This window comes from Castor canadensis, chromosome 16 (assembly GCF_047511655.1).
Source record: "Castor canadensis chromosome 16, mCasCan1.hap1v2, whole genome shotgun sequence".
NCBI lineage: Eukaryota > Metazoa > Chordata > Mammalia > Rodentia > Castoridae > Castor > Castor canadensis.
The window spans coordinates 10237921-10257375 of NC_133401.1; the positions used below are offsets into that span (position 1 = coordinate 10237921).

The 19455-nt window shown below is 49.2% G+C and overlaps 1 protein-coding gene across 1 annotated transcript; it reads left to right on the top strand.

Moving 5' to 3' along the window:
* Positions 1-603: 603 nt before the first annotated feature.
* On the top strand, positions 604-13369 carry Dll3 (delta like canonical Notch ligand 3). Its single transcript, XM_074058587.1, has 9 exons — positions 604-669; positions 814-1095; positions 2205-2262; positions 3720-3962; positions 10041-10258; positions 10619-10841; positions 11885-12467; positions 12711-12810; positions 13088-13369. The coding sequence occupies exons 1-9, from the start codon at positions 610-612 to the stop codon at positions 13091-13093; spliced, it is 1773 nt and encodes a 590-aa protein (XP_073914688.1). The 5' UTR covers positions 604-609; the 3' UTR covers positions 13094-13369.
* Positions 13370-19455: the final 6086 nt, after the last annotated feature.

The following is a 19455-nucleotide window of genomic DNA, read 5'->3' on the forward strand; positions in this document are numbered from 1 at the left end:
GCCAAACGGGCTGCCCAGCTGCGGCCGAGGGGGAGGGGCGCGGCCGCCGGGCAGATGGCGACATTTACATACAGCTGAGGGTCCCCTCGGAGGCGGGGCTTCCTCCTCACTCTGGAGTCTGGTGATGCAAAGTTTCGGATGGTGGCTTTGTTTTTGGAGGGGGGTGGGCACACACGCGAGGGCGCGCACACAGACAACACAGGGGTCCACAAAGGACGCCGGGTCGTGGTCGTGTTCATTCCCAGCCACACCCGTGGACCTCCCACCACACGCACGCGCACCCACGAAAGTCTTAGAATTATTTACAAACTCACATCGGTGTTAACCATCCACAGTTCCAGGCAATTCCACCAAGAAGTCCTGGAATCCTTGTCCACTACACGCACGCGCTCACCCCAGCCACTCTCAAGGTCGCGCCCACAGTCACACACAGGATGACAGGCCCGCCTTGTCACCCACACACAGCATCTCCAAGTTGCTCCTTTCCTCTTGCGACACCCTCCCCTGGGTCCCTTGGAGCCAGGCGGCTGCCCAAAGGGGCGGGGCCGTCCCCTCAGATATAAGGCTCGGGAGGCAGCAGCTGCGACAACCGAGACTCCCCGAAAGACCATGCGGATGTCGCCGCTCCTGTCCCACACGGTGATCCTGGCGCTCTTTTTCCTTCCCCAGGTCAGAGCTGGAGGGAGATGGAATAGAAAGGGAGAGATGGGGTCAGGGGTGTGACCCGGAGGTCCCGGGGAGGGAGGAGGGAGGTGTGTGTGTGTGTGGGGGGGTCCTGGCATCCCCCTCACCCCATGTCCCTTTCCACCCCAGGCACAGCCGGCCGGTGTCTTCGAGCTGCAGATCCACTCTTTCGGGCCAGGACCGGGTCCAGGGGCCCCGCGGTCCCCCTGCAGCGCCCGCGGTCCCTGTCGCCTCTTCTTTAGGGTCTGCCTGAAGCCCGGAGTCTCCGACGAGGCCGCCGAGTCCCCGTGCGCCCTGGGCGTGGCGCTGAGTGCGCGCGGCCCCGTCTACACCGAGCAGCCCGGGGCGCCCGCGGCTCACCTGCCGCTGCCCGACGGCCTCGTGCGCGTGCCCTTCCGGGACGCCTGGCCGGTGAGCACGGCCCCAGCGGCCACCCTCACTCTGCCATCCAAACCTCGACCCCCTCCCTCTGCCCTCCAGCTTCCACGACCCTAACCTGTGAGCCTCGAGGGGGGACAAATCCCAGACCACTAGCTCTATCATCTGGTACAACCCGACCCACTGGGGACCCCAAATATCCTCACCCCAGCTCTGCATGCTGGGGACCCCAAATTCCTAGAACCTCAAACCCCTTCTTTGGGAACCCTAAATTCACAGAAGCCTGTGTTTTTGCACATTAGGGATAGCTAAAATCTGTGAACCTCAGCACATGCTGGTGGCTCACACCTGTAATCCTAGCTACTCAGGAGGCAGAGATCATAGTTCAAAGCCACTTGAGCTAATAGTTCTTGAGACCCTATCTCAAAAAAACCCATCACAAAAAAAGGGTTGGTGGAGTGGCTCAAGGTGTAGGTCCAGAGTTCAAACCCCAATACCACACAAAAAACCAAAAAAACTGTGAACCTCATCTTTTCCATCCTCAGTTTTTCCAACTGGGACCTGTATTTGTTAATTGCATCTCAAAATATCTACCTCCCATCTTCACCATCCCCAACCACAGAAGAGAGCAGGCCACACTTTGCATTCTAGACTGTTGTCCTTTGGGGCAAGTGACGTTCCCCTTTTCAGCCTCAGGTTCCTCGGCTGTAAAATGGGACCATCCTGGTACCACACAATGACTCTTTTTGAGGGACTCAAACAGGTATCTGAATTGAAATCCTTAGTACATAGTTCTCAACAGAGAAAGCCAAAGATGGCCAGATGTGGTGGTACCTGCCTGTAATCCCAGCTACTTGGGAGGCATAGGCTGGTGGACTGATGTAGGAGGCCAGCCCAGGCAAAAGAATTAAACTAAAAGTGAAAGAACTGGGTGTGTGTGGCTCAAGTGGTAGAGTGCCAAGTGGGAGGCCCTGAATTCAATTCCCAGTGTGGGAGGCCAGGTCTATCCCTCCCTGTGCTAGTCCCTCTGGGTATTGTCCTTTGCTTGTTTGGTTCCGATACTGGATTCTGGCCTTCACTGAGTGCCTGGCCTGACTGCACTGGATTCCGTTCTTTCTTCTCTCCCTTCTCCACACCACCAGGGCAGCTTCTCCCTCATCATTGAGACTTGGAGAGAGCAGCTGGGAGAGCAGGTTGGAGGTGAGTGTTTTCAGTCCCAGGACTATGGTGTGGGGAGGCATGAGGCCCAACTTGGGGTCCAGGATGGTAAGTGAGGGGCTGTCCTGGGCCTCTGATATCATCATAGCCTGTGGAGTGTGGCACTGTGTCAGTAGCACTTGGGCTTGGGGCAGCTTAGGCATAGAAATGTCCTGGTTGGGCAGCCCTAATCCAAAAGTCAGACATATGAGATGCTCAAAATTCAAAGCCTTTTTTTTTTTTTTCTTTTTCTTTTTTGGTGGGTCTGAGGTTTGAATTCAGAGCTTCAGGCTTGCAAAGCAGGTGCTCTACCACTTGAGCCACTCCTCCAGCCCATTTTGCTCTGGTTATTTTATTCTTTTTGCTGTACTGGGGTTTGAACTCACGGCTTACAACTTGAGCCATTCCACCAGCCCTGTTTTTGTGATGGGTTTTTTGAGATAGAGTCTCTCAAACTATTTGCCTGGGTTGGCTTCAAACCATGATTCTCCTGATCTCTGCCTCCTGAGGAGCTAGGATTAATGCGTGAGCCACTGGTGCCCGGCTCAAAACTTTTCCTTTAAAATTGAAATTGCCCAGTGCCCAGGCTAGTCTGGAATCCCTGAGCCCAAGGGTCCTCCTGTCCCAGTCTTCCCAGTAGCTGAGACTGTGGACATGTGCCACTGTGCCTGGCTCTCTTCTGCTCTGCCATGTAGTGGCCCCAGGGAGCACTATGGGATGTGGCAGTTTCAGCAGAGACAATACTGAGCAACAGTTTCAGCTATGGGGAGATTTATCCTGGATTTGGGAAACTTTCTGTGTAAGGCCTACAGTGGGGTGTGTCAGCATTTTGATACAGACAGGTCCTGTGGCACAGGGAGACTGCACCTCCCAGTGCCCCAAGGTCTCAGGCTATATGAGTAACTTATAGTTTAGGAATTGGGCTCTCTGGTGCCAGTTTGATACAGGAAGACTCTAAGGCACAATTTGGGGGCATGCTGACTTCCCTTCAGGGGAGGTCATATATTATTGTCCTTTGTCTATACATATCAGATGTCACAGGGTGTTAGAAGTCTCTCTATACAAACATTCTAGAGGCAGGTGCCAGTGGTTCACGGTTCACGCCTGTAATCCCAGCTACTTGGAAGGCTGGGATCCTCCTGAGATCATGGTTCGAGGTCAGACTGAGACAATATCTCTGGAGATCTCATCTCTAAAATAACCAGAGGTGTGGCTCAAGTGGTAGAGCGCCTGCTTTGCAAGAGTGAAGCCTTGAGTTCAAACCCGAGACCCACCAAAAAAAATAAATAAAATTCTGGGGCAAATTCTTTTGAGACCTGTTACCACCGTGGCGGATCTGTTACTGGATAGGATCGGGCACGGAAGGTCCTAGGGTGCGTTAGGGCAGGGTAGCTGTCACTCTCCCCTGGAGGTCAGCCAGGCTGGCTGGGGTGACAGCGTGTTCGTCTCGTCTCCCGCAGGGCCCGCCTGGAGCCTGCTGGCGCGCGTGGCCGGGAGGCGGCGCCTGGCAGCGGGGAGCCCGTGGGCCCGCGACGTGCAGCGCGCAGGCGCCTGGGAGCTGCGCTTCTCCTACCGCGCGCGCTGCGAGCCGCCCGCCGTCGGGGCCGCGTGCGCGCGCCTGTGCCGCTCGCGCAGCGCCCCCTCGCGGTGCGGCCCGGGACTGCGGCCCTGCGCGCCCTTGGAGGACGAATGCGAGGCCCTGCGTGAGTGTTGTGGTCGATCCCATTCGGTCCCCTCCCCACCCGACCCGACCCCGGTCCCCCGATCCCCTCCCACAACCCAGCTACCCCCCGCCTTTAGGGAACTGGGGACTCTGGGTTCCTCCCTAGCTCCATTCAAGGTCCTAAGTCCCCTCCCACATTGGCCAGTATCTTCAGGGAAACTGAGGACCTTTAGACTTCTCCCCAGCCCTGTCTGGGACCTCCAGCCCCGTCCTTCTTCTCAGCACTCTTGTTGCCCCAAGTAGGAGCCCCACACCTGCTTCTCACATTGGTACCCCCATTTCCTCCCCTAGCTCATACCCACAGAGCTTTCCTGAGGACCTCAAGAAACATCTAATCTGGGGTCCTCCCTGCTTCCACACAGTTGTTTTAGAAACTCGTCCCCATCCCCTTTCCTCCTCCTCATCCTCATCCTCTTCCCTCCCTGAGATTGCAGGCTACAACCCGTTGCTTTTCATTTTTCATTTTTTTAATGATTTTTTTTTGCGGTGCTGGAGATTGAACCCAGGGCTGCTCACGTGAGAGACACGTGCTCTACCACTGACCACGCCCCGGTCCTCCATAGCTTTTTTCCTTTTTCTTTTTCTGCGATACTGGGGCTTAAATTCAGGCCTACGCTTTGGGTCACTCTACCAGTCCATTTTTGTGATGGGGATTTTCAAGATAGGGTCTTGTAAGGAAATATAGGCCCCAAAGTGACCACGTGGAGAGGAGTGATCTGGCCAAGAGATTCTTTATTGCTGGGTGGGAGAGGGAGAGAGCAGAGAGAGCCGAGGGAGAGAGGGGCAGGGGCTTAAATACCCCTCAGTGGGACTCAGCATGATCTGATTGGTTAGGATCTTATGGCTCATGCTGATTGGAGGTTGGGGCAGAAGGAGGGTTCAAGCTAGACTTGAGGCTGGACTGTGACCCTGGGAGGCAGGACTGTGACCCTGAAAACAGAAGCTTAAGGGGCAGTAAGAACTGAAACCTATCGGTGCCATTATTGCCAACATTCCTCCCTTTTTTGTTTGTTAAGGAAGAGGGGCGTTGTGTTAGCTCTGGCTTCTTCGAGCTGGCAAGGGGCGGCGTAGGGGAAGGGAGGGTCAGTTGGTAAACAATGTTGGGGTGGTGAGTATCATGATAGCGTACACCCAGGCTCTGAAAATGAAGATTTCTTCTTCCCTGAAGTTGATGAAGGTCCCTTGTAGCCACAGGTCGTAAAGAGTGTTGAGCCAATCCTCCGACCTCCGCATGGTGGGTATCAGCCAACTATCCTGGCGTTTTGGAGAGGTTTGTGTCCCTGGAGGTACAACTGGTTACATTTTGATTAGCAAGAGCAGACATGCAGTGTGATACGAGGGAGGAACCTTAAGAATAGGAGAGAACACAGGCATCAGGATGGGCATTGGCCAGGAGAACCACTGTGAAATGTTGTTCCCTAGACAATTTCAAGAGTCCTCCAATTCCCCTCTCCATTTTCTAATTGTTTTTGAGAGGTGCCACCATTGGGGAACCCACTGAGCTTGACAGCAGTGGGTGTCATGAGAATGACCAGATGAGGGCTGGTCCATCGAAGTCCCAATGGAGAAGGTAGAAGATCCTTTTGGAGAACAAGATGCCCTGGTTTAACAGAAATTGTTATAGGGTGGGGCAGGATCTGGTCTGTAAGCTCTGAGAAGTTTCCTGAGAAGGCAGGTAGTCAGCCAGAGGAGCAGAGTCTGTTGGAGGCAAGTTTTTCTAAGAGAAATGGGTGGCCATACATTATCTAAGACCCAAATAGGAATATTAGGAGGAGCATAAAAGGTGTCTGTTCAGGGACTGCATACCTAGGGATCTAAATTCTGCAAAATCCTGTAACTGCCAGGAAAGCTGTAAGCTGTTTTATGGTATGGGGGTTGGGAAACAGAAGATTAGGCTGATGCATTTATGACTCAGTGAGTGAGTCTGTCCCTTTAAGGCCACACCTAGGTAGATGACCTGTGGGAGGCAGGGGCTGTCAGGATTTAAATGTAACACTCTTGGATAAAAGAAAGTTTTAGCTCATTATTTTATATAAATTGATACTTTTAACCTTTTAAATGTACCATATTTAGATAAAGTATAACATAACACTGTTACAAGGTGGTCATTTAAGACACATAAGCAAATACGTAAATGAACTCTGATTTAGTAGTATTTAAAGCTTGACAAGATCAGCAGAAAACACAAATAATTTCTTTGATAAAATCCTTCTCTGTAATTTTTTTTGTAGATGTTACTCAGAGCAGAACAATATTAAGATAACCTTGTTATTTCATAGACATAGAGGATTTGATTTTAGTTTGACATGACCCTAAAAATCTTTTAGGCAGCTCTTAGATTATATTCAACTTTATCACACACCGAAGTTTCTTATTAGGAACTTTTAAAACTTACTTAGATCTTTATACAACATACTAAACCTTTGATGGTTTGTCCTCAGCTTTCCAATTTGAAACAATCTTTAGGACAAACCTTTCTTTACAAAATCCTTTCTCATCCAAAAAACCCATTTCTTTTTCCTTTAACTTCTCAAAAATACATTCATTACTTATCTATATCCTTTCCAGTTGTTTACTTTGTAACTTGTATTTTAAAATTAACTTTCATAAGCATTTTAAGTTTATTATAGGGGCTGGAGCAACTAATTAGTAGCGCTTGTTGTTTTAAGGAATTTATGATAGGCATGAGGCCTCATGTCCCTCAGGCTTGAGGGGATATTGTTTTAGGTGTGGAAACTGTGAGGGATTTTTGAGTTTTATTTGAATAGGGAGGGCCATCGTGGCCCACCCTACACTCCTCTCATCAGTCCACACTGTGGGATCTATTTGTTCCTGAAGGAGGGGGCAGGAGAGATAGCTGCCTGGGGGGAGGAGAATTTGAGCTTTTAATTGAGATAGTAAATCCTGTCCCAGCAGGGACACTGGAGTTTCAGGTACTATGGGGAAAGAGTGACAGAAGAGGAGGTCTCCCCAAGAGCAGGCCAGAGGCCAGGTAAACTATTGCTCTAGGGGCTGGCCAGATTTGCCCCGAACGATAACTTTTGTCATTGGACCAGGGACCAGGAGAAAAAGGTAAAACAGAGAAACAGGCTCCACTGTCTAGGAGGAAAATGGCCTTTTGTTTTTCTGCCATTATGGCTCCTCAACATTGATGCCAAGAAGGGGAGTGTGGACAGGGGGCCGGGACCCATCAATCCATAGAAGGTGGCACCTCGCCTTCCATCTGGTGACGGGGGCACTTAGACCTCCAGTGGTTACCCTTGCAGAGGGCAGGGTCCTGGGGGCAGGGCTGTCTCCCAGACTGTCCACCCTTAAGCATTCTCTGCAGAAGTGCCCCTCCTGTCCACCACCATAGCAAGTTGAGGATACAGGCCCCAGTCGGGTGGGACCCTCTCTGAGAGCAGCAATGAGGCCATGGTCTCTTATCTTTTTCTCTCCTGTTAGGAAGGTCCAGGACATACAGACAAAGCCGTAAATACAGACATGGCTAGCTGTATTACTTGGTTCATTGACTTTTCCCTTCAGCCAGTCTGAGTTTTTTACGAATATCTGGGACTGACTGTTAAATTTATCTGTGAGGAGAACCTCTCTCACCTGTGACTCTGAGTCCACCGTGGTATGCTTTCTGATAGGTTGTTGCTGTAAAGTAAAGTTCTTATTTTACATTGACACCTGACACTCTGGAGAGCAAATCTCTGAACTGTTCTGGGCCTCAGTTTCCTCGCTTGAAGAATGAGGGATCTGGTCTAGGTTAAACTATGTTTTTCTACTATGAGATGGCTGAAGTGACATTAATGCCACTTTTCTTCTTTACTCTTTTTTTTTTTTTTAGTAATGCTGGGGAATTGAACCCAGGGCTTTGCACATGCTGGGCAGACATTCTCCCACTGAGCTACTTCCACAGGCCCAAATATTATTATTATTATTTCTTACTTTGGCTGCACTGGGCTTGAACTCAGGACTTTCTGCTTATAAAACTGCACTCTACTGCTTGAGCCGTATAATCATTTCCAACCTGAGTGGCCTGGGCCAGAACCCATTGCTTTTCTAATGAGAGAAATTTGTATAGGGGACCTCGGTTTACCTTTTTTACTTTTATAGAAAAGGTCTAATTGGAGTGGTATTGTAATTTAAGGAACCCTGTGAAGGCCACTTCTCTTGGTCACCCAAGGCACACTGAGGCCGACCTCAGTACAAAGCTTCCAACATCTGCCAGCCAAAGACTGGAAGGTGCAGGTCCCATCTAGAAAGAACAAAGCGTTAGGATCCTGTCTTTTAGCTAACGGCAGGCAGCCTCTTTAATAAAGGCTACCTTTTTAACAAAGAAATAAGTCATTTGTAAAGTTGGAGAAGGGCATTCAGAGGGCAGTTCAGGCCAATAACAGTGTCATACAGGACAACTAGTGTTAATATTTGGAGGGAAACAATTATGCTGAGGCCAAAGGTATAGAAAATTCCAAATGAGAAATTTAGAGAGCACAGTAATGTCTGTTTTGTTATTTCTGGACTGTAACCTTGAGCTAACAATTGGCTTACAAGGGCTGGGTCTGATGCCCTGAGGTGTGAGGTGGGGCTAGGAGCAGGACTTGTGCAAGGCGCCACTCCCTCCACACACACCTGGGACAAGTGACCCTGACTGCCCAGGCCTGATCCTGTGGCCTGTCGCCCCTCCCTGTGTACTCTGCGTGCGTTTATTCTACCGGAAGTGGCAGCGGACCACAGCCATCGCCACGTGTGGCTGGCGGCCCAGGATTTGCTGGGTGCTCTCTATGGACTCTCTTAGCTATGGCAGGCGTTTTTGCTGTGTCCAGGAGCCGGCATCCTGTGCACGGGTGCGCCTGTTTGCTTTCCCTCCTCCCCTTGTGGGGGCGGAGTTAGAGCATAAGCGTGGCAGCTGCAGGTTTTTGCAAGCGCTTTTGTAAAGCAGCTGATTTAAAGTTAATTTAGACCGAGAGGCCTGGCAAACTAGTTGGAATAACTTAAGTCGTAAGGTTCCATGCTACAGGTTTTTCATGGGAGGCAGGGTCCCAGTAAGCCCAGGGAGGGGAAGGCAGACAGAGGCAGAGGACATGTGGTGAGACCATGGAGGAGGCAGAAAGGTGCGTGACATCTTAGGGAGGGAGGGGAAGGCAGCGCCTGGAGGCATGACACACGCTTAAGGGATCAGCCATCACCTGTGTCTCCAGGTTGCAGTAAGAACTGAAACCTATCGGTGCCGTTATTGCCAACAGGTCTCTAGAACTATTTGCCCAGGCTGGCTTCAAATCGTGATCCTCCTGATCTCTGCTTCCTGAGTAGCTAGTATTACAGGAAGAGCCACCATCGCTGCCTGGGTTCTTTTTTTTTTTTCGTGAGACAAATACCAGCCAAAAATAAATTAAAGAAAAACCCAAAGTGTGTGCTCGTGCGCTCTTTCTCTCTCTGTCTCTTGATAGCTTGATAGAATAGGTAGATAGTTATAGATATATTGCACTGCTGAAGTTTGATTTCAACTCAGGTCCTCACCCTTGCCAGGCATTCCACCACTTGAGCCACACCCCCAGTCCTTTTTTTGCTTTGCTTTTCAGATGTGGTCTCCCTCTTTTTTGCCTGGCCTGGATCCTCCTTCCTCCACCTCTCAAGTAGCTGGGATTACAGTTCATGTCACCACATCCGGCTCCTTCAATGCTTGTTAAAGCTTGGAGTCTTTCACCTTGACCTTGGATTCCCTCAGACCCCATCCCAAACTTCAGCGCACTACTGTGGCCATCTGGTTCATCCGGCCTGTCCCAAATCTGCCCTAATCCAAGACCCACCACCTTCCCTGCAAGGCCTGATGTCCCTCCCCAACCCAGACCCCTTCTTTCTTTCTCCTCTCTGATCAGACTCCCCAGTCCCACTTTCCCCGTCTGTAAACTGGAGGATTGCACTCAGGTACCGCAGAGCGCTGCCCATCACAAGGATGAAGCAGGATGGCAACACATAAGGCCCCAGAAGCGTCTATGGTTTCCATCTCATGACCTGGCACTCTCCCATGCTGACATCCTCTTCTCTCTGCCTCTCCTCTTGTCCCCCACAGTGACATGTCAAGCAGGCTGCAGCCTGGAGCACGGCTTCTGTGAGCAGCCTGACGAGTGTCAGTGCCTGGAGGGCTGGACTGGGCCCCTCTGCACCATCCCTGTCTCCACCAGCAGCTGCCTCAATTCCAGAGGCCCACAGTCTGCCAGTGCTGGGTGCCTTGTCCCTGGGCCTGGGCCCTGTGATGGGAACCCGTGTGCCAACGGTGGCAGTTGTAGTGTTAGTATCCCCTATCCCACCACAGCCTCATCAGAACTTCACTCTGGGAGTGGCTGGGAGTTCCTTCTCTGGGCTCTATGAGATACCACCCTGGGAGAAGGTGTGGGAGTAGCACTCATGGAGGACTTCCTGGAGGTGTCCAGCCTGTGGGACCTCAGAGTAGGATTAGGGTTCAAGTTAGGGGGTTAAGAAACCTACATGGAGGAGGTGGCCTTAGAGATGGGCTTCTGTAGACAGAAGCATGGGTGGAACAAGGGATTGGAGAAAAAGCAGCAGCTGGTAGTTTTGGTGAAGAAGGGGCTGGACTTTGCCCTGAGGAACCTCCCGTCTGAAGCCATCTTGTCATCTTGTCTCTCCCAGGAGACACCAGGCTCCTTTCAATGCACCTGTCCCCGGGGCTTCTACGGGCTGCGGTGTGAGGTGAGCGGAGTGACCTGCGCTGATGGTCCATGCTTTAATGGCGGCTTGTGTGTCGGGGGCGCAGACCCTGGCTCTGCGTACGTGTGCCACTGCCCACCCGGCTTTCAAGGCTCCAACTGTGAGAAAAGGGTGGACCGGTGCAGCTTGCAGCCATGCCGGAATGGTGAGATGGGGAGCAGCCCAGGATGGGCTGGGAGGGTCCCTGCATGACCCCGGTGGTTCTGAGTGGGAATCCTGGCTCTAGATTGTGCAGACCTAGGGCTGGGGACATGCCTTCTTCCCTGTGCCCAGCCTGTGAGGAGCTCATACCACGAGTCAGGCCTAGATCTAAGCACTGCAGGTACAGCAGGGAAGGCAACAGGGAAATCCTGCCTCTTGGAGCTGGTGTAGCTGGATCAGTGGTGAGAGATGACGTCAGGCAGGTGACAGGGGCAGAGCTGTGGGACCTACAGGGCAATGAGGGGTGTAGGTGTGTGTGTGTGTGTGTGTGTGTGTGTGTGTGTGGCTTGCTTTACTCTGAAGTGACCATAGCTGGGCGTCCGTGGCTCTCCCCTGTAATCCCATCTACTGAGGAGGCAGAGATCAGGAGGATCACGCTTCAAAGCCAGCCAGGGCAAATAGTTTGGCAAGCCCCTATCTTGAAAAAACCCATCACAAAAAAGGGCTGGTGGAGTGGCTGAAGGTGTATGCCCAAACCCCAGTGCGGGGGCGGGGGGGGGGGAAGAAAAAAACCCCAAAACAACCAAAACCCAAAAGATTAAATGTGATAATTTTTTTTCGGTACTGAAAACTGAACTCAGGTCCTCACACTTCCTAGGAGCCCCCAGCCCAGGCCTGTCATATTCTTGCAAGTGGATGTAATGATTCCCTCCAAAACACTGGAGTGTTCACTATGGACTGAGTGGCTCTAGGGACACAGCAGTGGCCAGGCCACTTCTATCTCGGCCACAGGGCACAGTCGCTGCCCATCCTCAGCCCGGCGTGGTCAGGGTTGTGAGGAGCGAGCGCGGGGCACAGAGCTGGAGGGGAGGATGGAGGAAGAATCTGGGAGGACTTCCTAGAGGAAAGGGCATCTGAGCAGAGACCTGAAAGATGAAACAAGGAAAAGATGGGGTGAAAAAAAAAATGGAAGGGAAGGTAAGGGCAGACTAGGCAGAAGAAAGCGTGGGCAGAAGTCCCGGCGCCCCTGACGCCCCTTCCCCACAGGCGGCCTCTGCCTGGACCTGGGTCACGCGCTGCGCTGCCGCTGCCGCCCGGGCTTCGCGGGTGCGCGCTGTGAGCACGACCTGGACGACTGCGCGGGCCGCGCCTGCGCCAACGGCGGCACGTGCGTGGAGGGCGGCGGCGCGCGCCGCTGCTCCTGCGCGCTGGGCTTCGGCGGCCGCGACTGCCGCGAGCGCGCGGACCCCTGCGCCGCGCGCCCCTGCGCTCACGGCGGCCGCTGCTACGCCCACTTCTCCGGCCTCGTCTGCGCCTGCGCGCCCGGCTACATGGGCGCACGCTGCGAGTTTCCGGTTCACCCCGACGGCGCGGACGACGGCGCAGGCGCCTTGTCAGCGGCCCCGCCAGGCCTAAGGCGGGCCGACCCGCAGCGCTTCCTCCTGCCGCCGGCGTTGGGACTGCTGGCGGCGGCGGGCTTAGCCGGCGCTGCCCTCTTGTTGGTTCACGTGCGCCGCCGAAGCCCTGGCCGGGATACTGGGTCGCGGTTGTTGGCGGGAACCCCGGAGCTGTCTGTCCCTGATGCACTCAACAACGTGAGGACGCAGGAGGGCTCCGGGGATGACCCGAGGTGAGGGGCTCGCCGTGTGTCTTGTCGCTATTGGTTGCTTCCATCGCTCTCTGAAGCGCTATTGGCCTGAGTTTCTTGATGAAGCCTTTTGATTGGTCCGTCTTATCCCCGCCCTCCAGCCCTCTTCTGATTGGGCCGTTGTAGAATTCCCTTGTTTGGGCTGCATGGTTCCCCGCCTTCGTGGGCGGGGCGAGCAAGATTGGGAATTCAGAGGATCTGGACCTCCGTTCTTCCTTCCCCCAGCTCGTCCGTAGACTGGGATGGCCCCGAAGATGGAGGCTCTCGATCCATCTACGTCATATCTGCTCCTTCGGCCTCTGCTCGGGAGGTAGCTGTGGCCCTGGTATCCACTCTGCCCAGGGTGGGCACGCTGGGCCCCGGGTTTTTCTCTAGCCCTCCGAGTCTGTGTGCGAGACAGGGAGGGTGCAGAGTCTGCAAGGGCTTCAGGCCCACTTTTCAGATCTGACTTAATTCTGTGTGCATTCCTTTGCTGTGATTTGGGGAGCCCGTGGGCGCAAGAGGAGGTCACGGTAGGGACTCTCAGCCAGAGCCCTTCTTGGGTAGAGGGAGGGGAGATTGAGGTCCAGCCCTTCCTGACGCTTTCTCATTCTGATTTCCAGGCCTGACCTGTCCCCTCTCCATCGGCCCCAGGACATGTTTTTCTTATTCACTCGATGGTGCCTATTCTCTCCTACACGATGGAAGGGGTGGGAGTTGTACAGAATGGTTATTTATATCCTATTTTTCTTTCCCCATCACTCTAGAGACATCTATAAAGGCTCGTATTTTGATCAGATACCTCAGACTGAGTGTTTTGGTTTTGGTGTTGGAACTGAGGGGAAGGGGGATTTTGTCTCCTGGGGAGAGTAACTGATTTTTCTTTTCCTTTTGGTTTCTGTGTTGCCCAGACTGGCCTCAAACTGGAGATCCTCTTGCCTCTGCCTCCTGATTGCTGGGATTACAGGTATGTACCACCACACTAGGATTACATAGAATTCTTCATGTTGTAGGAGTCAGAAACCACTCAAAGTATTTTAAGTAAAAAGAACTTAGTTCTGTCAAAGGATAAAATTACAACAAATCTAATTTTGCAGATCTTAAATGGCTTTATTTGGAATTGAATCAGGTAGCAGTCTGTATCAAAAATGGTTCAGAAAACTCCCATCTGTGGCTGGGTGTGATGGTGCTTGGGTATAATCCCAGCACTCCAGAGACTGAGGTAGGAGGATCAAGAGTTCCAAGCCAACCTGGGCTACATAGCAAGCAAGCAAGCAGCTCCCTTCCACCACATCAGCAGGTTATATTTATGGCCAGAGAAAAAGAAGTGACATACAGAAGCCACAAGTGAGGAGAAAGCCATTTGGTTACAGCTGTGTCTGTCTTATTTGAACATGGGTTGAAGATTTGGTCATTTGTGATTGGCTGAAACTCAGCTACTGTCAGAGGAGCAGGTGTTACAGTCTTTCCACATCAAGTTAGGCTGCAGTTCACTGTAGGGAGGGAGCAGCAGTTCAAAGTAACAGTTCACAGAAAAATTTGAAAATCCTGTGGTAGGTGGACCTTCAGGTAGGAGGACCTTCAGGTAGGACTGGACTTGGGCTCAGTGTCTTTCTCCACCTGGCTCTTTTTATCTCTGAATCACCTTCACAAGGAGGCAGGCTTCATTGGCCCTGGCTTGACAAAGATCCATCACTAAACCTGTCACCAGATGGTATGGTTTGGCATACCTGCCAGGTTTGTCACCTGCCTGCTCTGTGTTGGTCTGTCCAGTCACAGGTCTGTGAAGTAGGGGCTTTTCCAGAAATGAGCACTGTGCCAGGCAGGCAGCCATCGGGTCCATCTCACAGGAAATGCTAAAGGAAGTTCTTCGGCAACCTCAAACAGTAATTTGAGTTTAGTTCCTAGTCCCTCCCCAGTCCCCCTGAAAAAAGTCCACAGCAATATCCAGAGCACCAGTAATGGTAATTATGTAACTGCAGAAGAGAGCATACCTGTAAGTTTCATTTTTCTGGTTTGAAAATCAGGCTGGGTGTGGTGGTGCACACCTGTCTGTAATCCCTGCACACAGGAGACTGAGGCAGGAGGACTGCAGGCTCCAGGCCAGCATGGGCTCCATAGTGAGTTGCAGGTTGGGCTGGGTTACATAGTAAGAACCTGTCTCAAAAAAACAAAAAGAAAAACGTGGTTTAAACCGAAATTTCTGGGCTAGCATATCAGTCGGATGGGCTAGGGTTACGTGTTTCCTTCACATTCACATGTTGAAATCTAGTCCTGAATATGATGGTGTTTGGAGATGGGGCCTTTGGGAGGTCACGAGGCCCAGGATGAAGTCCTGATGAACTGAATTAGTTAAGAGTTGGAGGCAAAGCAATGTGGATGTGGAGAAAACCGGGGCCAGCGTGCTCCCGGCAGGCTCAGGACCAACCATACTGCATAGAAACGAACAAAAGAAAGAAACAACAACAAAAAATAGAGAGCTAGCTGACTCTGAGACACCAGCTGGCTGTACCATAGAAGAGGGCTGGTCTTGGACTTCAACTCCAGAACCAGAACTGTGAAAAATAAACATTTGTAGTTGGGCACCTGTGGCTCACACCTGTAATCGTAGCTACTCGGGGGAGAGATGTAGAGATCAGGAGGATCATGGTTTGAAGCCAGCCCAGGCAAATAGTTCTTGAGACCCTATCTCGAAATTACCTAACACAAAAAGGGCTGGTGGAGTGGCTGAAGGTGTGGAGGCCCTGAGTTCAAGCCTCAGTACTGCACACAATACAAAGTTTCTTCTTTAAGCCACCCAGCTTGTATTTTGTGATGGTAGCCTGAGCTAAGAGTGTAAACACTGTAAACAAAACAGAGCAACAACAGCAAAAAAGCCTCAAACTGAAAAATCCAGCAGCAACAAATCTTCAGATTTCTTTTCATGTCATGGCCTTCAGGTCTCCAGGGCTGAGGCTGATAGAGCAGTCTCTCTGGAGCATTGTCATCCACTACACAAGAGCAAAAGAGAATAGCGACACCAGCTGAGCTTAAAACTCCTGCTCGTGCCTCAGCAAAATATAAGAAAATAGAAATTATACCATGCATTCTATCTGATCACAATGCATTAAAACTAGAACTGAACAACAAAAATAAAGACAAAAAACATGCAAACAGCTGGAAACTGAACAACTCATTGCTTAATGAACAATGGGTCATTGATGAAATAAAAGTGGAAGTTAAAAGGTTCCTGGAAGTCAATGAAAATGAAAACACAACCTACCACAACCTATGGGACACAACAAATGCAGTCCTGAGAGGAAAGTTTATAGCCATGAGTGCATATATTAAAAAGACTGAAAGATCCCAAATCAATGACCTAATGATACATCTCAAACTCCTAGAAAAACAAGAACAAGCAAATCCCAAAACAAATAGAAGGAGAGAAATAATAAAAATAAGAGCTGAAATCAATGAAATAGAGACCAAAAAAACCATACAAAGAATTGATGAAACAAAAAGTTTGTTCTTTGAAAAAATAAACAAGATCGATAGACCCCTGGCAAACCTGACTAAAATGGAGAGAAAAAACCCAAATCAGTAAAATCAGGAATGCAAAAGGGGAGATAAAAACAAACAGCATGGAAGTCCAGGATCATCAGAGACTACTTCGAGAACCTATATTCAAATAAATTTGAAAATCTTGAAGAAATGGACAGATTTCTAGATACTTATGATCATCCAAAACTGAACCAAGAGGATATTAATCACCTGAATAGATTGATAACACAAAATGAAATTGAAGCAGCAATCGATTCTCCCAAAAAAGAAAAGAACAGGACCTGATGGATTTTCTCTGAATTCTATCAGACCTTTAAAGAAGAACTAATACCAACACTCCTTAAACTGTTCCACAAAATAGAAAGGGAAGGAAAACTGCCTAATGCATTTTATGAAGCCAGTATTACACTTATCCCAAAACCAGGCAAAGACACCTCCAAAAAGGAGAACTGTAGGCCAATCTCCTTAATGAACATTGATGCAAAAATCTTCAATAAAATAATGGCAAACCAAATTCAACAACACAACAAAAAGATCATTGACCACGACCAAGTAGGCTTCATCCCAGGGATGCAGGGGTGGTTCAACATACACAAATCAATAAATGTAATAAACCACATTAACAGAAGCAAAGACAAAAACCACTTGATCATCTCAATAGATGCAGAAAAAGGCTTTAATAAGATCCAACACCATTTCATGATAAAAGCTCTAAGAAAACTAGGAATAGAAGGAAAGTACTTCAACATTATAAAAGCTGACAAACCTACAGCCAGCATTATACTTAATGGAGAAAAACAAACCATTCCCTCTAAAATCAGGAAAGAGACAAGGATGCCCACTAGCTCCACTCCTATTCAACATAGTACTGGAATTCCTAGCCAGAGCAATTAGGCAAGAAGAGGGAATAAAAGGAATACAAATAGGTAAAGAAACTGTCAAAATATTCCTATTTGCAGAAGATATGATCCTATACCTTAAAGACCCAAAAAACTCTTCTCAGAAGCTTCTAGACACTATCAACAGCTATAGCAAGGTAGCAGGATACAAAATCAACATAGAAAAATCATTAGCATTTCTATACACTAATAATGAACAAACTGAGAAAGAATATATGAAAACAATTCCATTTACAATAGCCTCAAAAAAATTCAAATACCTCGGAGTAAACTTAACAAAGGATGTGAATGACCTCTACAAGGAAAACTATAAACTCCTGAAGAAAGAGATTGAGGAAGACTATAGAAAGTGGAGAGATCTCCCATGCTCATGGATTGGTAGAATCAACATAGTAAAAATCTCTATACTCTCAAAAGCAATCTACATGTTTAATGCAATTCCCATCAAAATCCCAATGAAATCCCATCAAAGAGATTGAAAAATCTACTGTTAAATTTATTTGGAAACACAAGAGACCACGAATAGCCAAGGCAATACTCAGTCAAAAGAACAATGCTGGAGGTATCACAATACCTGACTTCAAAGTATATTTCAAAGCAATAGCAATAAAAATAGCATGGTACTGGCACAAAAACACACATGAAGTGTGGAACAGAATAGAGGACCCAGATATGAATCCACAAAACTATAACCAACTTGTCTTTGACAAAGGAGCTAAAAATATACGATGGAGAAATAGCAGCCTCCTCAACAAAAACTGTTGGGAAAACTGGTTAGCAGTCTGCAAAAAACTGAAACTAGATCCATGTATATCACCCTATACCAAGATTAACTCAAAATGGATCAAGGATCTTAATATCAGACCCCAAACTCTAAAGTTGATACAGGAAAGAGTAGGAAATACTCTGGAGTTAGTAGGTATAGGTAAGAACTTTCTCAATGAAACCCCAGCAGCACAGCAACTAAGAGATAGCATAGATAAATGGGACCTCATAAAACTAAAAAGCTTCTGTTCATCAAAAGAAATGGTCTCTAAACTGAAGAGAACACCCACAGAGTGGGAGAAAATATTTGCCAACTATACATGAGACAAAGGACTGATAACCAGAATATATAGGGAACTTAAAAAACTAAATTCTCCCCAAACTAATGAACCAATAAAGAAATGGGCACGTGAACTAAACAACTTTCTCAAAAGAAGAAATTCAAATGGCCAGAAAACACATGAAAAAATGCTCACCATCTCTAGCAATAAAGGAAATGCAAATTAAAACCATGCTAAGATTCCACCTCACCCTTGTTAGAATAGCCATCATCAGCAACACCACCAACAACAGGTGTTGGCGAGGATGCGGGGAAAAAGGAACCCTCTTACACTGTTGGTGGGAATGTAGACTAGTACAACCACTCTGGAAAAAAATTTGGAGGCTACTTAAAAAGCTGGACATCGATCTACCATTTGATCCAGCAATACCACTCTTGGGGATGTACCCAAAAACTGTGACACAGGTTACTCCAGAGGCAGCTGCACACCCATGTTTATTGTGGCACTATTCACAATAGCCAAGTTATGGAAACAGCCAAGATGCCCCACTACTGATGAATGGATTAAGAAAATGTGGTATCTATACACAATGGAATTTTATGCAGCCATGAAGAAGAACGAAATGTTATCATTTGCAGGTAAATGGATGGAACTGGAGAACATCATTCTGAGCGAGGTTAGCCAGGTCCAGAAGACCAAAAATTGTACGTTCTCCCTCATATGCGGACATTAGGTCAAGGGCAAACACAACAATGGGATTGGACTTTAAGCACATGATAAAAGCGAGAGCACACAAGGGAGGGGTGAGGATAGGTAAGACACCTAAAAAATTAGCTAGCATTTGTTGACCTCAATGCAGAGAAACTAAAGCAGATACCTTAAAGCAACTGAGGCCAATAGGAAAAGGGGAACAGGTACTAGAGAAAAGGTTAGATCAAAAAGAATTAACCTAGAAGGTAACACCCACGCACAGGAAATCAATGTGAGTCAATGCCCTGTATAGCTATCCTTATCTCAACCAGCAAAACCCCTTGTTCCTTCCTACTATTGCTTATACTCTCTATTCAACAAAACCAGAGATAAGGGCAAAATAGTTTCTGTCGGGTAGCCAGGGGTTGGCGGGGGGTGGAGAGGGAATAGAAAAGGAGAGGGTGGGGGGAAGGGGGAGAAATGACCCAAACATTGTATGCATATATGAATAAAAAAACACACACACGAAAAACCCCGACTTGCTCGAATTTCATCAGCCAAAACAAGTCAGGTGGCTAAGCAGTGAGCCCACAGAACAGCAAGTGCAATCGTCAGGCAGGGGGATAGGGAATATTTTGAGGAGTCATGTGTGTCCTTAGTATGTGCCCAGAAGAGAGGCTGCCTGGTCATAGGACATAGCTGGCTGTCCCTTCCACCCACGGTTGGCTTCCTCAGTATTTCTTCAGCCAGATCCTAGGGGAGACTGAGTGCTTTCTGACAATGAACACCTTTGTCCTATTTAACATCCCCCCAACC

What these genes read in the sequence shown, in the direction of transcription:
- Dll3 (XM_074058587.1), top strand. Translation starts at nt 610, where the DNA reads ATGCGGATGTCGCCGCTCCTGTCCCACACGGTGATCCTGGCGCTCTTT. An exon ending in CCTTCCGGGACGCCTGGCCG is followed by an intron (nt 1,096 to 2,204) that starts GTGAGCACGGCC and finishes CCACACCACCAG; the next exon opens with GGCAGCTTCTCCCTCATCAT. An exon ending in GCTGGGAGAGCAGGTTGGAG is followed by an intron (nt 2,263 to 3,719) that starts GTGAGTGTTTTC and finishes CGTCTCCCGCAG; the next exon opens with GGCCCGCCTGGAGCCTGCTG.